We start from the raw sequence: 23,164 nt of genomic DNA on the forward strand, positions 1-23,164 counted from the left end.
ACCATAAAATGATCTGATAAAAACTATTAACAGCGTGGATAAAATATTTACATCACGCTGGGACCCACAGAGCTCTTCCCGGACGGATTACTGTCCGGGCCGGGGGTAGGACGCAATCCGCGTCCGTCCCCTCCAGCCGAGCGCGTGCACAGTCGACGCGGACCTTGCCAGTAGCAACTAGGCTGCTGGACGGTGCTCTGTTGGCCCCGTCATGATGTATATTTTTATGCACGTGTCTATCCATTTTCACCGATCGTTTTTGAATACGAGGCAAATGCAAATCTCAGGTGGACTGCACTACAGGAAAACAAAACAGTGGTGATTGAACGCCCACGAGAGTTTTGGATCAGGCTGATAACAAATAAACATTGTAGTGGGCCCTAGAAATGCTTCAACGGTGGATATCATTATCCTTGCTCTTTCCTGTGGTGTGGTCCGTTTAACCTTTGAATATACTTCATTTTTGGTCTCATCTCATAAAATGAGCTTTCAAAATGAATGGTCAGAATAGATGTAAGCCGCATACATTACTGTCGGCCCCACAGTCAGGGATCCACGGAAGCCGCGCCCACTCTCCAGCCGGATGCGGATTTCCCGCCAAAGCCTCTGGAGGAAGTTCCTGCGCCGGGAACCCAGGTGGGGCCTAAGGTGATGTTTGCAGTGGGGTCCAATGTGATGTTTACGAGAAATCCTCCCCGTTCATCTGTTTTTTGAGTTCATTTTAGAACGTGATGCTAAAAAATGAACCATATCCAATTTTTTAAGTGGGCTGAAAATGTGATAATTGAACGTCCACAGTTGAAATATTCGTTTGCCGCATAAGTTTTGAATTATGCAAATATTTGTATTTTCAGTTTATCCCAATAAGAATGACGTTATTAACTGTATGGATGGCATTTAAATATCATTGTTGAACCCAATTGAGCTTTAGATACCGTTTATTTTTAACATAATATCCTAAAAAACTCACAGAACGGATGAACAGGCAGATTTCTCAAAAACGTCATAGTGGGCCCTGTCACAGGCTTTCGCGGAAACTTCCTGCGAAAGGCTTTCGCAGAAAATCCCCGCCACCTAGGGCGGAGCGCGTGCACAGGCGGCGCGGATTACATCCAGACGTTGCCAGTAGCAACGTAGCTGCTGGACGGTGCTCCGTTGGCCCCACCATGATGTATTTTTTTTATCCACGCTGTCCATCCATTTTGCCTGATCATTTTTGAATATGAGGCAGATGCAAATCTCAGGTGGACCACACTACAGGAAAACAAAACAGTGGTTATTGAACTCCCACAGTTACAAACTTTTTGATGCCCACAGGAGTTTTGGATCAAGCTGATATTTGTGATTTTCCTTTATCCAGGTCTGAGTGACCTTATCAACAGGTTGGATGACAAATAAACATTATGGTGGGCCCTAGAAATATTTCAACGGTAGATGTCATTATTCTCACTCCTTCTCATGATGTGGTCCACTTCACCTTTGAATCTTCTTCATTTTTTTGTTCATGCCCTAAAATGAGCTTAAAAAACAGATAGACAGCATGAATATCAAGCACATATATCAAGTTGGCCCCACAGCGCCCAACGCGTCAACACACCACCTATGGGGGTGATGCTGGCAACACCATCTAATTCGCGTCCTCAATGATGGCAGTTGTTAAGTGGGCCCCTCATAAAAGTAAAATCAGAATGTCAAAATCCAACGGTCACCTTTGAAAGTTAAATAATTAAAGTTGTAAAGCTGGCTGGGTTAAGTTGCTTTTTTAATTCGTTGCTTTTTACTAAACGCGTTGGTTAGTAACTAAAAACTGCATAAATATACCCACTCAATCAGAAAATTCAAACACACCCATCTCAGCTTTTCTATCATCTCTTTTCGAAAAGAATCGATCGTGCGTTCCATCATTTCCTAACACAGGCAAGAAAAGACGAGCACTTGCTCTTCTCGATTTGTTGGAAGCATGAAGAATCCAAACACTCATATCTTCTTTTATGCGTTTCTCCTCCTCCTCATCTTTCATTCACGCCAAACAACATCACAAGAAGTTGGTAAGTCTCTCTCTCTCTCTCTCTCTCTCTCTCTCTCTCTCTACCATAAAAATGTTTTGAGCGGGACCCATTGTGATATATCCGTGACATCCACCCGTCCATCAGATGGTCCGTTGGGCCGCATGAAGGAAATGGTTGGAAGGAGATACGCACCCTTCATTTCAAATGGGCCCGCCATACATGTTATGTTGATGTCATCCAACCCATTCACCTAAAGCATTTGCCCTAGATTAATAGATCCTACGGTCATCAGGAAGTTTTGACCCTCAGGTGGGGCCCATTTGAAATCAATGTTGGGCGTCCATTTTTCACTGTAGCCTAACATCTGGTCCACCTGAGCCATCGATCTGCATTATTTCTGGGCACATGCCCAAACAAGGGGTGACACATTTTATGGTCGGAGTTGATGCCATCGATGGATTATGGTGGGACCCATAAATGATCTAGTAAAGTTTTCATTCAATCATTCCACATGTATTTATATATGGAAGCTCACACAGAACTAGTTACTCGTCCAACAAGTTGATGTGCGGAGTCAAACGGTGGTGTTTATATGACATCCCATCCATCCACTATGATACCTCACAATGAAAATGGGACGCACTAAAAATCAGGTCAATCTAACCGTTAAATGAAACCCATTTGAATATGAAGGCTTTTCAGCAGTTGTTCGTTGTTTTTTAATGATGTGGCCCACCTGATTGCTGGATCGACCTTCTTTTTGGGCATCCTATTTTAATGGTAGGACTACGTTGCTAGATGGGTCGGATGTAATACAGATACCATGGTGGGCATCACACAACTAGTTGTGTTTGGGCATATGTCCTTACTGCAGCCACCATTATCAGTGATAGTACAAGGCTGTTGTGGGGTCCACATGGACTTTGCATGATGTCCAACCCGTCTGAAAGGTATGCCCCCCGTGATGTGAATCTAGATCTAAAACCACTCGAAGCGAATCATTATGTGGGCCAAACCATTAAACAATGATGAATGGCCTGAAAACACCAAATTTCAAGTGGTGGGGTGCATGTGGTATCTATATAGCATCAAAGCCATCGAAAAAAGGTGTTCCGTACAGTCACAATGTCACCCCCTAAAAAATCACGTCATTCCAGTCTATATGGCTACCCATGGCAGGAAAGACCGCGCAGATGACTGCTGTGCTGTGGGACCCACATTAGTGCATGCATAATATCGAAACCGAACATCAGGTGTATCCCGACATGTTAGGTCCATATCCCAAATATCAGACCAATCCGTACCTCATGTGAACCAGACGAATGGAAACAGTTTGGAAGGGACACCCACCACTGGTTATATGTGGGTCCAGTCATGCTGTGTATATGAAGCCCTGGCCATTCATCCAGTTCATCTAACCTGGATGAAGAGTCAAACCAAAACCGGGCTGTTTTATAGCGCAAGTGGGCCCTAGTGCAATCAAGTGCGGACGTTCCCTCCCAACATTTTCCCTGTGTTGTGTGCCACTCGATTACAGAATAGCTTGATTTTTGGATCCTAGGTCTAAATTATAAGGACCCACCGGATGGTCGGATTGGATATCATCTTCACATCATGGTGGGACCCACACAGCTCAATTGAATCTTAAGCTACCATGCAGTGGACACTGCTGGATCGTATGTGTGAGTAGTGTAGTATAGTCACTGTAACATGGTTTCAACGCTCTCTATTCATGATGCAGAGGATGAGAGTGAGTTTGATTATATTCAAGGGAGTGAAAGGGGACCTGAACATTGGGGAGAAATGCATGAGGAATGGGCCATGTGCAAGAACGGTGATATGCAGTCTCCTATTGATTTATGGCACGAAAGAGTTGAAGTGGTCCCGAATTTAGGAAGATTAAAAAGGAGTTACAAGCCCTCAAATGCAACATTGAAGAATAGAGGACATGATATTATGGTAAGAAGATTATACTAGTGCTGGCATTTCCTTTCAGCTGTAAAATTCCTATCAATGGGTACCTATTTCCTATAGCCGAAAATCACCCGTATGGATTCTCCAAGGCATGTGTGCATGATCCAGACCGTTCATGGACTGCAATGATTCTTAGACATTGCCTAGCGGTCCACGTTTAACATAGATCGTGATCATTCGGCATTGGAATAGGGTGCGATGATTTCATTATGATTTCTATGCTTTGTGATTTTTATTTATTTATTTTATGGATGCAGTTGAAGTGGATCAACAGTGCGGGCTCGATTTACCTCAACGGAACCGAATACATGCTCAATCAATGTCATTGGCATTCACCATCGGAGCATACCATCAATGGCCGAAGGTGAAGTGTCTCGTCTCATCCTTGCATGATATAAGAAATATTTAGGTGCACAAATATCTGCTAGATAATGCTAGAAATTGAATAGAAACATACATCCCCTCTCCGAGCATGCGCTAACAGTAGAGTCATAAATGAAATGCAATATGGTAGTGCTGTTTTGATCATGTGTGTGTGTGTGTGTGTATAGCCAATCTTAACAATATTGGTAATTTGTTTCATTGCCACAGGTATGCCTTAGAGGTGCACCTGGTACACGAGAGCTTGGACAAAAGGATTGCCGTGGTAGGAGTCATGTACAAAATTGGAAGACCTGACACATTTCTTTCGGAGGTAAGGTTTCTCCACCACTCCCTAAATTTCAAATGTGCCACCTAAAAAATAATAAATAAATAATAAATAAATAAAGATTCATTTTTAACTTTTTAGAAATAAAATTACTTTGAATGTATAATGACCACCATTTTCTTTGTTGAATGAAACAGACATAGAGATAAAGCAAAACCTACTAGAGATGCAAGGGAAGAAAATACTATATACACTAGGATCTCTAGACATGGTGATTAGGGTTTCTAGAATGGAAGGTATTTCTCTAGGTTTAAGGCAAGAGAAGAGAGAAAAATCTTAAATTAAAGCCTTACACTAATATCTATAAACCTCAGACGCAGGGAAGCACGTGGTGAGGTCAAACACCATCTTTGTCAAGGATAACTACTCCGAATCCACGGAGTTTCTCTGGACTCCTCACAAAATTCCTCAAATCCACGAGGAAAGAAAATAGAAAATAATTTCTAATAATTTCAAAAATAAATTGATTGATAATAAAAATGAGTTTACATCCTGTAAATAGTGATATCAAAGGTAAGAAGAAGTTTCAGAATCAACTCCCTCTCTTCTTCGATTGCCTGAGTAAACGCTGCTCTCCATGTACATATATTCACTGACTGGGCTGGATGGGCATACGTAGCCTCATATTTGATTATTACACTAGAATTGGGTTGTGGTTGGTACGCTGGATCAGACCAGCCCGACAGGTCAGGTCAGGCTTGGGCTTGATAAATTTAAGTGGATTAGGTCTGGGTGAGGGGTAATGAGTCATGGATTGGTTTTAGGCTACTGTTTTGGGCCCATTTAATAACAAAACCGGCTCAGGCTCTTCTACTATAACTCGAACCTGATCCACTGCATGCCACCCTTGTCAGAATTGAAGTGGATTATACATAACATACAAAGGTTGGGGCCACATGTCCTTGAATTCTTCTCTCTCAGAGAACTTTTGATTGATTGTATTCACCACTACACTTTCGAAGGAGAAGAGTACTAAATTTATAAGATCTATATATAATTTTCTAAATGAAATTTAGAGACAGTTTTCTAAAAACAAAATCTTAAATTGAAGAAATACAGTGAATGTGCTACTGAAGAGAGAATTACTGATAATGAAATGAGTTATGACTGAATCTCTTCCCATATCTAGATGATTGCTGACAACAATCCTTAACACGCATGTTGCTGATTTGTTCCCACAGCTGATGGAGCAGATAGGATCTATTGCTGATAGCCACGAATTAGAAACAAAAGTGGGGGTGGTTGATCCAAGGCATTTAAAGATGGGAAGCAGGAAATATTATAGGTACATGGGCTCTCTCACCGTCCCTCCTTGTACGCAAGGTGTTGTTTGGACACTTCTGAAAAAGGTCCGCTTTCCAAACCATCATCAGTTTACCGTCTCTTCTCTTCCATTCTCAATTACTCCAACCAACAAAAGTCCTTCATCTTAAACTCATATCATTCACAGGTGAGGACTGTTTCAAGGGAACAAGTGAGATTGCTAAGGATGGCAGTTATGGATGTGAGTTCTTTGCATTGATACTACTCCATAAATATGTGTGGCGTCCTTTTTTTTTTTTTTAAAGGAAACGGGCATAGTTCAGTGATCATCTAGACCATTGGTATAATGGGCCCAACCATCTATCCTTTTCATGGAAGAGTTCTTGATCATTGAACCATGGGACCCACTTTTACAAACTTAAGATCTGGGCAGCCCGTGTATAATTTCTCTCTAGAAGCACTTGGAAGGGGATTTCATCCTGGGCTCTATGGGGCCCACCATGATGTACGGGTTTTATCCAAACCGTTCATCAATTTTTCCAGATCATTTTAGTATATGATAAAAAAATGAAGAAGATAAAAGGCTCAAGTGGACTACGCAGTGGGGATTGAACACCCATTATTAAAAACTTCTTGTGGGCCACGAAAGTTTAACATCACAGTGGGCCCTACGAAGGTTCCAATCGTGGGTGTCATTATCACCACTGCTTCCGATGGTGTGGTCCATTTTAAGCTTGGATCTTCCTAATTTTTGGGTTAAAGCAGTAAAATGATATTTAAAAAAGGATGAACGGAGTGGATAAAACCCATACATCACAGTGGGCCCCACACATCCCCTGCTTGCACCGATTTCCTTCCCGGCAGCGGCAGCACGCAATCCGCTTCCAAACCACTTTGATCATACGCTTTTGATGAGTTAATCTAACATCCACGACTTATACGGCATTGACTCCTTGCTTGGCAGTATGCAGAGAAGAATGCGAGGCCCACACAACCAATCAATACACGTGCCGTGCTTCTGTACAGTCCATCGACTTGAGTTCATCGTGAGAAATATACAGTTTTGACAGATGCATTACTTAAAAACTCTCTTATGCTTCCAAAATGAGTGAAGGGTATTGAAATGAGTTCTTTATATTTGATAGTATTTTTTATTCTTTGTACTTGTTAGAACTCGAATGATATGAAAAGGCATCACAGCCATAATCAGTACCACTCACAGCAGGCTTGTGGGCCTAATCCTCTTTGGGTCATACCATTGCAAGTATGTAGTTTGGGCCATTTTTATATATAAAAGTAGGGCACCTCCCAATGAAATATTTGGGGCTCCCTTTATATTAGTGCTGTACACGAGCCAAGCTAGCTTGAAAAGCTTGCTTGGCTTGGCTTAACTCGACTTGAACGAATGATTCGACGCGAGCCAAGCTTCTATGACCTACCTTGTTTTGAAAACAAGCCAAGTTCAAACGTAGTAGAGCTTGGCTCGACTCGAATCGAACCCAGTTCGGCTTAAAGCACAGCTCAACTCGAATATATATTATACTATATTATATTATATTTAAAAATTAAAAATAAAAATAAAACTTAAACCATACCGTACTCGTCCGTCCCTTTTTTACAATTTTCCTTACCTAACTCGCTGCGCTCGAGCTCCTCTCTCTCTCTCTCTCTCTCTCTCTCTCTCTCTCTCTCTCTCTCTCTCTCTCTCTCTCTATATATATATATATATATATATATATATATATAAAATTTAATATTTGATTTGGGGGTTGGGTTAGTTGGGTCGGGTTGCTGGATTGAGTCAGGTGCGGATTGAGTACTGGGTTGGGTCGGATTGGGAGCAGACTCAACTAGATTCGAGGTAAGCTCGCCTCGACTCGATTCACTAGCTCGACTTGAAAGGTTTGGCAAGCAAGCCAGGCTCCAATGGTAAGCTCGAGGTTGAGCTCGAGCTTGAGCTCAAATTCAAGGAGCACACGGACAAGCCAAGCCAAGCTTGACCCACCTTGACTCGACTCAGCTCAATGTACAACCCTACTTTATATTCCTTTTTTTTTTTTTCTTGCCTAATTCTTTTCTTTAGCTTAAAAATCGTTTCTATATTTTAGAAAAGTGTATTTGTAATTTCTTATGGGAAAATTCAAAGGTCAATTGGTTAGTTGGATTAAGATTTGTAGGCCCAAACAAGGTGGATTTGGGATGATCCTTTTAGAAATTTCAACCAAAGAGCGTCTGGTTAATTAATTAAGCAATTCTTGAGGATTTTGAAAGGAATCACAACCTTTAGGATCAATGTGTCCAGGAATTCTGGCAGGTATTTTTTTTTTTTTGACTGATCAACTGTAAGGGCTAGGATTCAATCAGTGATTGAGATCATTAATCCGATGGACCCCACTGGGATGGGCCATGCCACCTTCCATGGATCATGACCATCCAAGTAGTGGGGAATGGATGATTTTTTTTTTTTTAATAGCTGAGGCTGAATGGAGAAAATCCATGCTGTCCATTGCACGTACTAAGGACAATGTGCATGTTGATTCAAAATTTTCATCAGGTGGGGCCCACTCTATGTCATGGGCCTCACTCTTTGATTCAGACTTTTCATCAGGTGGGACCCACTCTATGTCATGGGCCTCACTCTTTGAATAGGTCATGTTGTAGTGGCAAGAAATACAATAACGGGGATGATCCCTTTAGAAATTTCAAGCAAAGAGCGTCCGCTTAATTAACTAAGCAATTTTTGAGGATTTTGAAAGGGATCACAACCTTTAGGATCAATGTGTCCAGGAATTCTGGAAGGTAATTTTATTTTTTGGCTAATCAGCTGTAACGACTAGGATCCACTTATCCCGTAATCCAGATCATTAATTTGATAGGCCCTACTGGGATGGGCCATGCTACACAAGTGAGTTTCATAGATTATAACCATCTAAGTAGTGGGGTGAAATGGATGGTTTTTTAGCTGGAGCTTATAGATATCCTACTCCAGTAAAACGTGCACCTATCTTGAATCCGAATGGATGACTTTTGCACTTGGAACCCTTGGAAAGCTTATCCAACCAATCCGAAATCCAAATCCTTAATAAGGACCAAGGTTCTGAGAGCCACTGAATTTCACTTAAAAATCTAAGAGGCAAACCCTACCTAGGTGGTAATATGATCTTGCCACCTAAGGCTATTTTGACAGCTAGAGGACAACAGATTATCAAATTGTCTTAACTTGTTCCATGGACAAAAGTACATGTGGGTGACAATAATATTGTTGTCCAATACCATTTCAGCAAGCTTGAGTGTGCATAAGGTCACCCCAGGGGTCGCTGAGCTAAAAAAAATTATAAAAATTATGTAGAGCCGGCAATAATATTGGTGCTCAAATCTTTACAAATTGGAAAAGATCGTAGAATTTTGCCAAAGATCTTCATGGATAAAATAATCATTTTACCTCCCAAAGAGGTCAATTAGTTGTTTTACTACTTATAAAAGTAAATCCGTGATGTCACGTGGCCCTAGGCAATCAGATCATTCCACATGCTATGATTACCTTCCAAGTTGTTACCATTATTAAAAAATCAAGCCAACCTCTATATATAGAGGCTCACCCTTCTCATGTCACAAGATAACAAGAGCACGAACCAAACGTAGAATAGAGTAGGATTGAGTGTAGAGGGTGAGAGTAAAATTAGAGTAAGAGTAAAGCTAAGGGTGAGAGTGTGGCACATTCATCTAGACCCTCCAGCCTACTCTACACTAGCATCCAAATCATCTCTATGGTTCAAGATCAATGGAATATGATCAGGATCCGAGATCTACAATCTACTCCCAAAAGGAGTATCCTAGCTTTCATTTCCTCCAACATTTCTATCCAAGTGTCAATTTTATTTTATTCTATCGTACATTTGTATGTTCTTCCTCTCATCCACCCTCTGGCTTATAATTTAAGCAACTTTTAATTGTATGCTCTACTCATTGTTGAACTTTTGAATCCATAAGTCAAGTCTTGCTTGAATATTCTTATCTTTATTTAATTATTGGCATATCACATTTGTCCCCTTTTTTTTTTTTTCCAACAACTACTATCTCCTCAAATCCAACTCAGGTGAGACATCGCAATCTCCTTGGTGTTAGTTTGAATGAGTAATGGTTTATTGGCAAGTTGCTAACATTGTAGCAACTAACTAGTTGGTTAATAAATATATATTTTTTTAATTTTATATATATATATATATATAAGATCATTTAAAGCTATGAAAAAAAATTTAAAATCTTAAATTATGTGAAGTAGCTAGAAACTGCACGTGAGTGAAAGGTACCTAATTCCTTTCTTCTCTGTATCGAAATTCTTCTTTAGAATATCCAATCACAGACCTTATTTAGGGAACATCTTAATTGGAGAGTATCTTATTTCTTAACACAAGGAAATTCTACAAGTTTAGTTGATATATTGTAGATTATAGGCTTCTATTGGCGAACCGGGCCATAAGTATTTTAAATATACTATTCTGAGTTAACACCATACCCATACAAAAATTAAGTTGCCTATAACGAGACACATCATCTTACAAAAATCAAGTCACCAGTAGCTGGCCTACAATGATGAAAATTCCATGGCATTTGGTGGGTCCCACATATATTCAAGCTGTTCATATGGTAGGCTAATTTACCCTTGACTCGAGAGAATTTCACCGAGTCGAGTCAGCAAAGTCCCCGCGTCTTTCCATGCTCTCCCTCGCACACATGATAATATGCATTACCATTTAGACTTTTCATAGGTGGGCCCCACTCTATATCATGGGCGTCACTCTTTGAATATATTGTGTTGTAGTCGCAAGAAATACAATGTAATGTCAGTGCAATGGCCAAAGCAAATTACATATAAGAATTATACACCATTGATCCAACAAAGCAGTGGACCAAGCAAATTATACACCATAGATCCAACAAAATGCTCTTTACTGCTAGGATACAAGAATTATATAATCCAATTGATGTAGGGCGGGTTGCAAATAATTTCATGATCAAGATGAATCAAAAAGGCCCGGTCGATGACAAAAGTGATCTAGACTATCAGAACTTAAAATGAACATATCTCACAAACTAGAATTAGCCATCGGATGTATCATATATGATTTTGGGGTAGGACAAGCTACTTTATCTACCTAACCCCGCTACATTGGGTTACCCACACCAAATTTATGAAATGCCATCAGATTGACTGTTGAATTCCTATTTTAGTTTCATTTTTAGTAAGTTTTAGTTTGAGTATAACTTTCGTCCGTTGGGCGCAACATTTGGGCTCTAGGAGTTGTGCCCAACATGAAAAGTGCTTAGAATAGTTAGGGGAAAATGATGGTTCGACCAAATAGGACACTTACTATTTTTGGCAGAAAATCATGTGTACTAGTAGGAATCACGACCGTCTATAAATAGTAATTTTAGTATTTATAGTAAGTCACGGTTTCTAAGAGTTTTAGTCATAGTTTAATTCCGAAACTTCTTCCTAGGGTTTATGTTATTATTTAAAAGGTTGTAAGCTCGTTTTTCAGAATTAATCAATTTATTACGAATTTTCTAGAATTATTCTATTTTCTTATTTTTCCTCGTAGATTTGAGGCATCCCTACGAGGAGTCCAAAGAAGTTCCGTGGATTTGGAATGGTAATTCCTCCCGAGAAAGACGGTGCTCAACCTCACGTCCTTCCATGCATCACCAATGGTTCAAACACAAGTTATCACTAATTAATTGAGGCATTCCATATTTATGAAATAAAAAGAGAGATTTTTGGGCTCATTATTTCAGTGGTGGGTGTTCAATCACCATTATTTCCTCTGGTGTGGTCCACCTACACTTCAAATCTGCTTCATTTTTTGGGCTCACGATCTATAAGCTGGTAAAATGGATGGATGGCGTCCATCAAACACATACATCATAGTGGGCCCACCAAAAATTTTACATTCCTAGCATCACGTAACCTGCTGAACTGGGGTATTCTCGAAAATAGGAGGATATGAGGAGCAAACCTGACTTTTTCAAACATTTAGGGTGCGTCCCTTCATGCATCATCAGTCAAAAGCCGAAACAGCTTCTTGTTTTTTTAAACCGTATATACAAAAATAGGTGGTTTACTTTAAATATTTTAAAAGCAGTGTGTTTTAAGTCCATAGCTCAAAGTGAAGGCAGTTAAATGGTACAAGTACTGTTGCCGATTAATCTGGAAAATCCCACACAGACGACCCTTCATTCAAATTGTCAGGCCTTCCTACTCATGAAACAGTTTTCTCATGCCAAGAACACCTCTTCCATGCTCTGAGCTCTCCTATAAAACAGACCATCGACAATTGCTTTATCATCCCTTCTCTCGCTGGATGCAATGGAGTCTCCTTCCTACATGCTCATACGGCTGGTTTTGGCAGCACTTTTATTTTTTATTTTTTATTTTTTTTTGGCAGCACTTATTCTCATTTCTCAAACATGTGCAACTCATGCTCGCATTCCACCCACGCAATCTGCTTTGGTTTCCACGTCTCGGCCATATTCCTCTACCATTCAAAGCCATGGCAACAGTTGAAAAGCGCAAGCAGGTGTTCAGCTGCGTACCTCCTTCACTGAAACAAAATCAAGCTGGGCCACCAGAGACGCGGGGTCCCCCATTTTTCTATGAGAAAAGAAAATTGAAGTTAGTTTTATGTGGAGTTTCATGTGGTGTTTCTGTCTTTCACGTTGCATTTTGTCGTCCTTAGTTTTAAGTAATCAAGTTCACTCTTTCAAGTAAGGGTGTAAATAATGAATAAATCTTGAACTATATTATTGGGACTTTGACAAAGTAGTATTATGGTATTGCCAAATACCCCAAATATCGGTAGAGTTAAACTAATGCCCCAGCTAGCCACTTGATACATTTAAAAATATATATATATATTGGAATAAAATTGCCTTTGGCTGCCTTTTGCGTTGAGCCCAGCTCATGACTGTGGGAGGGATTCCGATGAGTAAATTCTGTGGGACCTCCTATGATGTTTGTGAGAAATCCACGCTGCTCACATGTTTTGCCAGATCATTTTATGACATGAGCCAAAAAATGAGGTAGATTCAAAGCTCAAGTGGGCCACACAACAAAAAATAATGGAGATCGTACTCCCATGGTTGAAACATTATACTGCAAAAGCTTTGGATTGGGCTAATATTTTTATTCTTTCACTACTACATTCCCATGGTAAGGAGTTTATAAGCATTTGGGCTACTTTATGAATAGTTTGGATTGTATATAAACATTACAGTGGAGCCTAGAAAGGTTTGAATGGTAGGCAACCACTTTCCATTATTTCCAGTCATTTGGCCTACTCAAGTTTGGGATCTATCCAATTTTTTGTCTCATGTCTCAACATGATCTTTCAAAATGGATGAATGGAGTGGATTTCCCACAAACATCATGGTGGGCCCAACATAGCTTTTAGTAGCAGCAACTGCCACGTGATGCAAATTGGGTAGTAGGACTTAGAGATGGATGGTCCCGTGGGGCCCACTCTATATATATATATATATATATATATATATATATATATATATATATATATATATATATATATATATATATATATATATATATATATATATATATATGCCATCCATCCATTTTGAAAGATCATTTTAGAGCATGAGTCCAAAAATGAGGCATATCAAAGGATCAAGTGGACCACACCACATAAAGTAATGAGATTTAAAACTTATTATTGAAAATTTCTTGGGGCATAGAATTTTCGGATGTAACTCATTCTTTGGCCCGTGACCTTAAATTAAATTCTAAATCCAATAGACGAAGCGGATTCGACACATATCCCATAATGAGCAACACAACCCTTAATACATGACAACATATACCCTTACCACATGACAACCACGACCTCAAGCGTTATAACATGACAACTATGATATAGGGCTTGACAACCTCGACCCTTAACATATGACAACTTTGACCCTTAATATATGATAACCATGACCCAGACCCTTAACACATGATAACTTCGACCCTTAAAACATGATAACCACGAACCAAACCTTTAACACACAACCTAGACCCTTAACAAATTATATACGTTCATATCTTCCAAGGTAATACATTATAAAATCTAAATAATTCTATCTCATTCATTGTCTTCCACATGACAATCACAATCATCCATCTTCACCTCAAATTTCTTCTGATAATCACTTCTCCCAACGATAACATCCATGACCATCTCTCTCTATTCACAAGCAAAAGTGACTTTCATATCTAAAAAAAGATTATTATATAATAAAATTAAATTAAAAATTCATTAAAAATGCTTTCCACCTATGAGTGGCTTCCTTCTCTAAGAAATGTGGTCATCGGAGTAAAAACAACACTCGTTTTAGGATTGTAAAAGTTATTGGTAGTGCCTATTATTGGGGGCCGTTACACAAAACCTTAGGATCTCCCAAAACACTAGAATTATGGGATAATAAAGCAATGAAATAAATCAAAGTATAAACCACACGATACAAGAGATTTTTACGTGGAAAACCCTCAAAGAGGTGAAAACCACAGGACCTCATCCAGATCAACAATCCACTATGAAGTAAATCGTTATAACCAATCATAAGCACACACTGCTTGGATCAAACTTTCTTCACTCACGTAGGAGTGGATAAACAATAAGAGAATAAAGAAAAACGGAGAGATCTCAACGATTACGATGACGTAAAAGTGCTAAGATGTCAAGTGCACAGTAGATCACCTCTACGAGCAGAACCTCCCTTTCACAAGCTTCCTCTCTCTCTTTCTCTCTTTCTCTCATACCTTTGATAGCCCTAAATCTTGTAGCAAACCCTTGCAAAGCTTTAGGAAACACCCTTATATTCCTTAGAAAAGCCCTAGGGACTCTCATTTATAGTTTAGGCAACGCCCTTTCGCACCTCTTGTGAAACCGCCTCAAATTTACGCAGTTCGCACAAAATCTGGTTATAAATCTGCATAACCTCGACTGGTTGAGCAGAGTCCTCGACCGGTCGAGCGGCCCACTCCACCGATTGAGCACCTCCCTCGACTGGTCGAGCACCACGAAAAATTTTAAACCAAACTCGCTGGAGTTCGAATCAAGCCAGTCCTCGACTGGTCGACCAGCACCCTCGACCGGTCGAGCCATGAGGAGAAATCCCCATCAAATCTCTCCCTTTTCGACTTAAAAGGAATCCGCCATCTTCAAGCTAGCCAAGTTTCTACAAACCTCAAACTTGCCCTTGAGCAATGCCTTGGTCATCATGTCTGACCCATTATCGTCCGTGTGGACCTTCTCAAGCTGTAACACCTTCTGTTCCAAAGTATCCCTGATCTAGTGATACCGAATCTCTATGTGCTTCGACTTGGAGTGTTGACTTGGATTCTTGCTCAATTGTAGAGCACTTTGACTATCGTAATAGACCATGTGCTGCTCCTGCTTCAAGCTAAGTTCCTTTAAGAACCTCTTCATCTAAAACATCTCTTTACATGCATATGTGATTGCTATGTACTCGGCGTCTGTTGTCGACAATCCTACGACCTTCTATAGCTTTGTCTGCTAAAAGACCGCTCCCCCTGCAAATGTGAACATGAACCCCAATGTTGACTTCCTGGAGTCTATGTCACCTGCCATATCTGCATCTGTGTAGCCCTCTAAGATAAGTTTTTCATCACCATAACATAGGCTTAACTTGAATGAGCCTCTTAGATACCGTAGTATCTACTTCACCGCTGTCCAATGTTCTTTGCCAAGATTGGCAAGATATCGGTTGAAGACACTAACCACATATGTTATGTCTAGGTGTGTACACACCATAGTATATGTTAAAATTCCTACTACTGACACGTAGGGTATCTTCTGCATCTCATCTACCTCTACGTTCGTCTTAGGACACTGCCTGTCACTTAATCTGAAGTGGTCATCCAGTGAAGTACTGATCGGTTTCGCTACATTCATATTGAACTGTTCTAGAACTTTCTCAATATACCACTCTAGCGATAGCCAAAGCTTCCTGCTGCTTTTGTCACAGGTTATCTCCATTCTTAGGATCGTCTTAGCTGGGCCCAAGTCTTTCATTGCGAACAACTTGCCCAACTCCTATTTCAGCCTGTCATTCTTCTTGATGTCTTTTCCCATGATGAGCATATCATCAACGTATAACAATAGAATTAACAAATCACCATCTGAGAACTTACGTGTGAACACATAGTGGTCTAAATCCGTTCTATCATATCCATGCTTCAACATGAACTAGTTGAACTTCTTGTACCATTGCCTTGGAGCTTATTTTAGCCCATACAAGCTCTTCCTCAGCCTACACACCATATGCTCTTTGCTTTTGACTTCGAACCCCTCTGGTTGGTGTATGTAAATCTCTTCTTCCATGTCACCGTGGAGAAATGTAATTTTAACATCTAACTGCTCTATCTCCAGATCCATGCTAGCCGCCAACCCAGGCAACACCCGCATGGATGTTATCTTTACCACTGGTGAGAATATCTTCTCGAAGTCTATACCTTTCCTCTGACCAAACCCTTTCACCACAAGTCTGGCCTTGAACCTCGTTTGTGAATTCTTCTGCTCAATCTTCTTTCTGAACACCCACTTGTTGCTCAGAGTTTTCTTACCCTTAGGCAATTTCACCATATCATAGGAATGGTTCTTATGCAAGGATTCCATCTCCTCTTGCATAACTTTCAACCACTCCCCTTATGCTCATCGGCTAGGGACTCAGAATAATCTTCTGGCTCTCCCCCATCAGTGAGCATAATATACTTATGCGGCGAGTACATCTTGGACGGATGTCTGTCCCTAGACGACCTCCTCACCTATGGCTCAACAGGTGGATCAAGTGGGGGCTGCTCCCTAGGTCCATCTTCTATAGGAACTTCCTCATCCTCTACACCTTATTGTACTCATCCGTCATTAGGCACCACGAGAGGAATAACCAGATCCATGTCCTCTATCTCACCTGAACTAGGCTGATTCTTCTCTGGCTTACAAATGTCTTCTATACATTGATCTTCAAAGAATACCACATCTCTGCTCCTGACGACCTTCTTCTAGGTTGGATCCCACGATTTATAACCAAACTTTTCATCACCGTACCCCAAGAACATACACTTCCTGATCTTCATATCGAGCTTGGACCTCTCGTCCTTTATTACGTGAGCGGATGCCTTGCATCCAAACACCTTGAGATGACAGTACGATGGATCCTGTCCAGTCAACACCTTCTCAATTACTTCTCCATTCAACAGGGCTGATAGGGGCCTATTTATCAAATACACTGCCATGTGCATTGCTTTTCTTCATAACGTCTTGGGCAACTTCGCATGGGATAACATGCATCTGATTGTCACGCCTCAAACCCGAAAATCGGATTTACAGGGATCCCGATCGCCGAATCCAGTGCCGATAGCCTCCGTAGTACCCCATTCTCAGCTTATAGCATCCATACGCCAGGTTCCGATCCTGGGATCCTACAAGGAGGATTTTTTTAAAAAAAAAAAAATTGTACATTTAACTCGTAATAAGCATAACCACAAGATTACCCAATTCACAAGGGCAACATCATCATCACATATCTACTAATATAATCACTTGAGTACAATGCTAAAAAGGAAATACGTAAATCGAAAATCAAGCTCCAGAAGACCGCTGCACGCTCCAAGCTAAACACTGCTGCAACTTAACATCACCTGCATGCATCTATCGTGCATAAGCTTATAGAAAGCTTAGAGGGTGGTGTAAGTGTGTGTACAAGGTAAGTGCCAAGTATTCAACGCAATGTCATAATCATACAATGTCGAAATAGGCGCAAGGTCATGAATCATATGTTATCAGAGTAAGCGAAAATACTGACAAGTCCATGAGTCAAGCAATATCAGAATACGCAATACAGATCAACTATACAAATGAGGAACAATATCAGAATACACGATATAGATCAACTATACAAATGAGGAACAATATCAGAATACACGATACAGATCAACTATACAAATGAGGAGTCATATATCAGATGCCGTATCTAAACCATATAAATGCAGAAATATAATAAATCCCAAAATGCTATATATATGCGGATGTAATGCAATATGCGATGCGAATGAAATGACCAAGCTGGAGTGTGAAGTTGGGATGATAGTACATATTATCGCAGGTTACGGGGTCCACCACAAGGGACTTCTATCTAAACCAGTCTCATACCTAAATTTGGATAGTCAGACTCAATGTGATAAACTCCTGATCTTAGGTTAGTCGCGCGCCCAACCGAAATCCTAACCATTGCGAAGGTACACATAACAAATAGTTACGCACCACCAGCCCGAGTGGATAGTGAATGAATGAATGAATGAGTATGCAACTCCCGCTTAATAAGTCCACATATCAGTACGGTTCCTCTCTGAAAAATCACCGGGGTCTATTACACTCTAAACCAGATTACCGCCCCATCGCGCCCAACAAGGTGAGTGGAAGAGACCTCACTATCCGCCTGCCAATATCGGGCCCGACTCATCGATAGCGGACCCATTCCTCGAGCTGGTCAGACTCAGCCTAGCATTGCCCCCTCCTCTAGGGCAGGTAAGGCCACACCCCCTTCCAACCGACCACGACACAGTGGGAGACGCAACTTAACGGTATACGGCCCTCATGCGCTCATGCATCCACTCGTCTAGACGTTGGAGCAACCTCTGGAACCAAGAGGGTTTAAGGACTTTCACCCAGGGATATCTATAGCACCCTATGTAGAACAGATTTTAGGTGTCCCATTTGGCCATCCACGAAATACCTGTGGAAGCTACAGCCCTGATGTCGTTAAGGCGTACAGTAATTACAACACGCAATGCAAGATGCATGAGTCATAGAATCTAGCCATGCATCAATCCTGCATATAACGTATACTCATGGGAGACAATCTCCGCCTATCAGGGAGTCTCATAACAACATGCCTAATGACATATGCAATAGTCAACCATATCTCATAACAAACATGCAGATGATGCGTATGGCATGTATCGTGATGCTATGCTGTAACATACCTATAATCGGTATTAATAACCGGCCTCGACAATCGGCCTTGATAATGTAGACATTTAACCAACATTGCCACCAAGGAGTGGCCCATATAGAGCCTAACATATAGTGGACCCTTGGCCTCACATAAGGGCCTAATACACATCACGATGGGCCTCAAATATGGGCTGCATATATGTCATACTGGGCCTCAAATACGGGTCGCATATACATCATATAGGTCTCGATAATTGGCCTTGACAATCGAAATTGGCCTCAACAATCGGAATCGACCTCGATATTCGGCCTATACAATCGGCCTCGACAATCAGAATTAGCCTCGAGCTCGGATTCGACAATCGGCCACGATAATCGGCCTCGATTGCTAATCGGTCAATCGGCCATGACAATCGAAATCGGCAATCAGCCACGACAATCAGAATCAATAAATAATCGACCTCGATAATCGAGATCGGCAATCGGTCACGACAATCGAAATCGATCGATAATCAGAATCTGCAAATCAGACATGTCAATCAGAGTTGACAATCGGTCATGACAATCCGGATCAATCGATAGTCAAAATTGGCAAATCGGTCACGTCGGTCGGCAATCGGTCACGATAATCGAAATCTATCGATAATCAGAATCAGTAAATCGGTCATGTCAATTAACGTCAGCAATCGGTCACGACAATCGAGATTAATCGATAGTCAGAATCGACAAATCGGTCACAACAATCTAAATCAATCGATAAATAGAATCGACAAATCGGTCATGTCAATCAGAGTCGGCAATCGGTCACGACAATCAGGATTGATTGATAGTTAAAATTGACAAATCAGTCACAACAATCTAAATCGATCGATAATCAGAATTGGCAAATCGGTCATGTCAATCAGAGTCCGCAATCGGTCATGTCAATCAGAGTCCGCAATCGGTCACGACAATCAGGATTGATCGATCAAGGCTTAAGGGAAGGTCACAATGTAGACATTAAACCATCATTGCCCATCAATGTGGACATCCAACAACATTGCTCCCAAGGAGTGGCCCACATAGAACCAAACACATAGTGGGCCCACGGTCTCGCATAAGGACCTAAAATACATCATCATGGGCCCACACATCACATTGTGCCTCACTCAAATGGGCCGCAATAGATCACATTGGGCCTCCGCAAATGCAAGAAGTTGGGACTCTTATATATTACATTGGGCCTTATCAAATGAGCCCTAAGTACATCCCATCGGCCGCACCAAATGGGCCCCCAATATGTCAAATGGGCCGAAAATACATCACAATGGGCTGTAGGACATGAGCCTTGAATATATTATATTGGGCCACTAATACATCACAATGGTGGGCCCCACTTGCCTAGTAAACGGATGGACAACAGGATATAAAACACATATGTCAAGGTGGGCCCACATGATTGGATGGCGTGGCTGAAACAATTACATCAAGGTGTGTCCCACACCACCCATCCAGATGGACGGCGTGGATTATAATAAATCCAGGTGGGTCCCACTGTCCTGATGAAGTGGACGGTGTGGGGTAAAACACATTCATTAATATTATAGTGGGGTCCACACCATCGTCCAGGGATAGATGGTCAGGGTGGATATTCAATACATACACCAAGGTGGATCCCATGCTGCCAAGACTGACGGACAACATGGATAAAACGTTCATCACAGTGGTGCCCCACATCCACCATTCAGATGATGGACGGTCTGGATGGTTTACATACCATCAAGGTGGGTCCCACGCTGCATGCATACAGCACACGTGCAGGGTGGGTGGCATGAGTAAAACACTTACATCATGGTGTAGTCCACTGCACGGACGGTGCAGATGAAACCCATGCATCATGCCTGGCCCATAGCAGATGGATGGTCAGGATATGATACCTATGAACAGAGCCACAGACACGTGCGGAATCCACATGTGAATGGACAGTTTGGATATAACAATACCTCATGGTGGGACCCACCATCCACGTGGCTGGACGGTGTGGATCTCACGTCTCTGGCCCACCACGTGGAAATGGATGGATGGTATACAATGCATCTCTCTAGTGGGCCCACCTCCACATGTGCAGCACATGTGGAGTGGTCCCACATGAGCAGTTAGAATATAATACATACCTCATGTCAGGCTTCAAAACAGAGCCTGTAAAGCTGGTGGAGGTACTCCAGCGTCAATCCTCCTCCAACGTCCAAGTGGACGGTGTGGATGAACAGGCACCATGGTGGGTCCACACGCTCACACACCAGGCGGGCCACACAGATGCACGGTCTGAATTTAACATAGATAGCAGGTGGCTCCCACCATCTAGACAGTCGGACGGTGCACTCCACCAGAGATTTGGATCTACTACATGCGCCCATGACCTGGGAGTTGGATACCGGTATAGGTCCACTCGTGTAGCAAGGTGGGGCCCACGAGAGTGGCCCACCAGCAAATGAATAAGCTGATATTTGTGTTTTCACATCGTCCAGGCCAGCTAGACGGCCCGGATAAAACATGTGGATGGCACTGATTACATACATCAAAGGTAGGCCCAACACGTATAACTGCTGGACGTGTGGAAGTACAACACATACATCACACGTGCAGCCGCTGGACGTGTGGAGTTACAATACATACATCAATGTAGGCTCTCGTCCAACCAATGGACGGTGCAGGTGCAACGCACCAAATCAAGGCAGCCCAACATGAACGGTTGGATGAAAACTTACATCAAGTATGGCCTAGTGGCCCACCGTCTAGATGGACGGTTTGGATGCCAGAGATGCGTCCCACACTGCATGGATGCAGCACACGTGCTGGGTGGGTGGCAGGAACACATACATGACGGTGGAATCCCACCAAATGGATGACGGTGTGGTATACATACATACATCAGTGGGTCCCACGTGGGGCCCACCATAACGTTTACCTACCATCCAAAATGTTCATAAGGTCACACAGACCCTAACGGAGAGGAGGAACAAATTTCAAATTGATCCAGAACTTATGTGGAACCCAACAGGTTTCAATGACAAACGTTCAATCCTTACTGCTTCCTGTGATGTGGGCCACCTGAGTTCTGTATACGGATGATTTTTGGGCTGGCCTATTTTCCTAAGGGACCCCACCAAATGCAAGGTGTTGATGTTCTAAACACATCACTGTGGGGCCCACGGCTGGGACCCACAGTCCCTGGCCACCGTCGCACATAGCAGCGTCCTACTGGCTTCCTCTGACAGCAACAACACCTGATGCTTATTAAAATTTATTTTTATTTAAAAAAAAAAGAGAGTTTTCCTGTGGTTTTTCACAGGTGGGGCCCGCATCAGAAGAATCCACCCCATCCATTGGATTCTACAGTCCATAACAAATCCATCAAGCCCAATATTGAGTATATTTCGGTGTATAGAAATATTGGAGTGAATTTCAACGGTAAAGCCACAGTCTTCTACGTTATGGCCCGCAAAATAATCGGATTGGCTTTATTTTTCAGTTCAACGCCTAAAATGGACTGCAAAATGGAATGGACGGTGTGGATTTGATTCATACATCAAGATGGGGCTTGTATGGGTGGCCCACCTAAAACTTTGAAGCAAGTTGACATTTTTTTTTTCTTTTCAAGTGCAACGTCCAGAGGCCATTAGCACGTCCCACGGTCTACTAACACTTCACAGACGACATGAATCAAGGTGGGTCCCACTTAGACTTGGCCCACTTGATCAAAATCAGTCTGATATTTGTGTTTTCCCATCACCCAGAAAGTAGGGCCCACATGGCTTGGACGGCCATGGGGTTCATTTAATGGACGGTTGGACATCACATAACTCATTGAATAAGCCACAAAATAAAGGAGGGAGAGAGAGAGAGAGAAACACCCACCTTTGATCTCCTCTTCCTTCTTCCGCCAATGCGATCTAGAGCTCCAAAGGACGAACTTCAACGGTTGAGATTGTTTTTGGAGGGTGGGGATGGGAGATAGGAAGTGGGCCACACAAAGCCTCTCATGGAGCTAGGAATTTTCTTGGACGTTGGCTTCTCTTGGGAGTTGCTTGAGTGAAGAGAGAATGAGAGAGAGAGAGAGATGATGGGAGAGGAGTGATGGGAGAGAGGGATGGAGTGACATGAGTGGTAAGGTGCTTGTTGACTTTTCTTGGGGTTGC

The 23,164-nt window shown here is 41.8% G+C and overlaps 1 protein-coding gene across 2 annotated transcripts; it reads left to right on the top strand.

Annotated features, from left to right (window-relative positions):
• The first annotated feature begins 1,833 nt into the window (after positions 1 to 1,833).
• Positions 1,834 to 7,228, top strand: LOC131226170 (alpha carbonic anhydrase 7-like). 2 transcript variants are annotated; one of them, XM_058221899.1, is made up of 7 exons: positions 1,834 to 2,048; positions 3,751 to 3,968; positions 4,241 to 4,347; positions 4,575 to 4,677; positions 5,874 to 6,041; positions 6,143 to 6,231; positions 6,920 to 7,228. In XM_058221899.1, the coding sequence occupies exons 1-6, from the start codon at positions 1,961 to 1,963 to the stop codon at positions 6,212 to 6,214; spliced, it is 756 nt and encodes a 251-aa protein (XP_058077882.1). In that variant the 5' UTR covers positions 1,834 to 1,960; the 3' UTR covers positions 6,215 to 6,231; positions 6,920 to 7,228. The 2 variants fall into 2 exon arrangements, with proteins under 2 accessions (XP_058077882.1, XP_058077881.1); XM_058221898.1 differs by having other exon boundaries at positions 1,836 to 2,048; positions 6,143 to 6,196.
• Positions 7,229 to 23,164: the final 15,936 nt, after the last annotated feature.

This window comes from Magnolia sinica, chromosome 14 (assembly GCF_029962835.1).
Source record: "Magnolia sinica isolate HGM2019 chromosome 14, MsV1, whole genome shotgun sequence".
Taxonomy (NCBI): Eukaryota; Viridiplantae; Streptophyta; class Magnoliopsida; order Magnoliales; family Magnoliaceae; genus Magnolia; species Magnolia sinica.

Coding starts and splice junctions, on each gene's coding strand:
- LOC131226170 (XM_058221898.1), top strand. CDS start 1,961: ATGAAGAATCCAAACACTCATATCTTCTTTTATGCGTTTCTCCTCCTC. Junction 2,049..3,750: donor AACAACATCACAAGAAGTTG/GTAAGTCTCTCT, acceptor TTCATGATGCAG/AGGATGAGAGTGAGTTTGAT. Junction 6,042..6,142: donor TTTGGACACTTCTGAAAAAG/GTCCGCTTTCCA, acceptor TATCATTCACAG/GTGAGGACTGTTTCAAGGGA.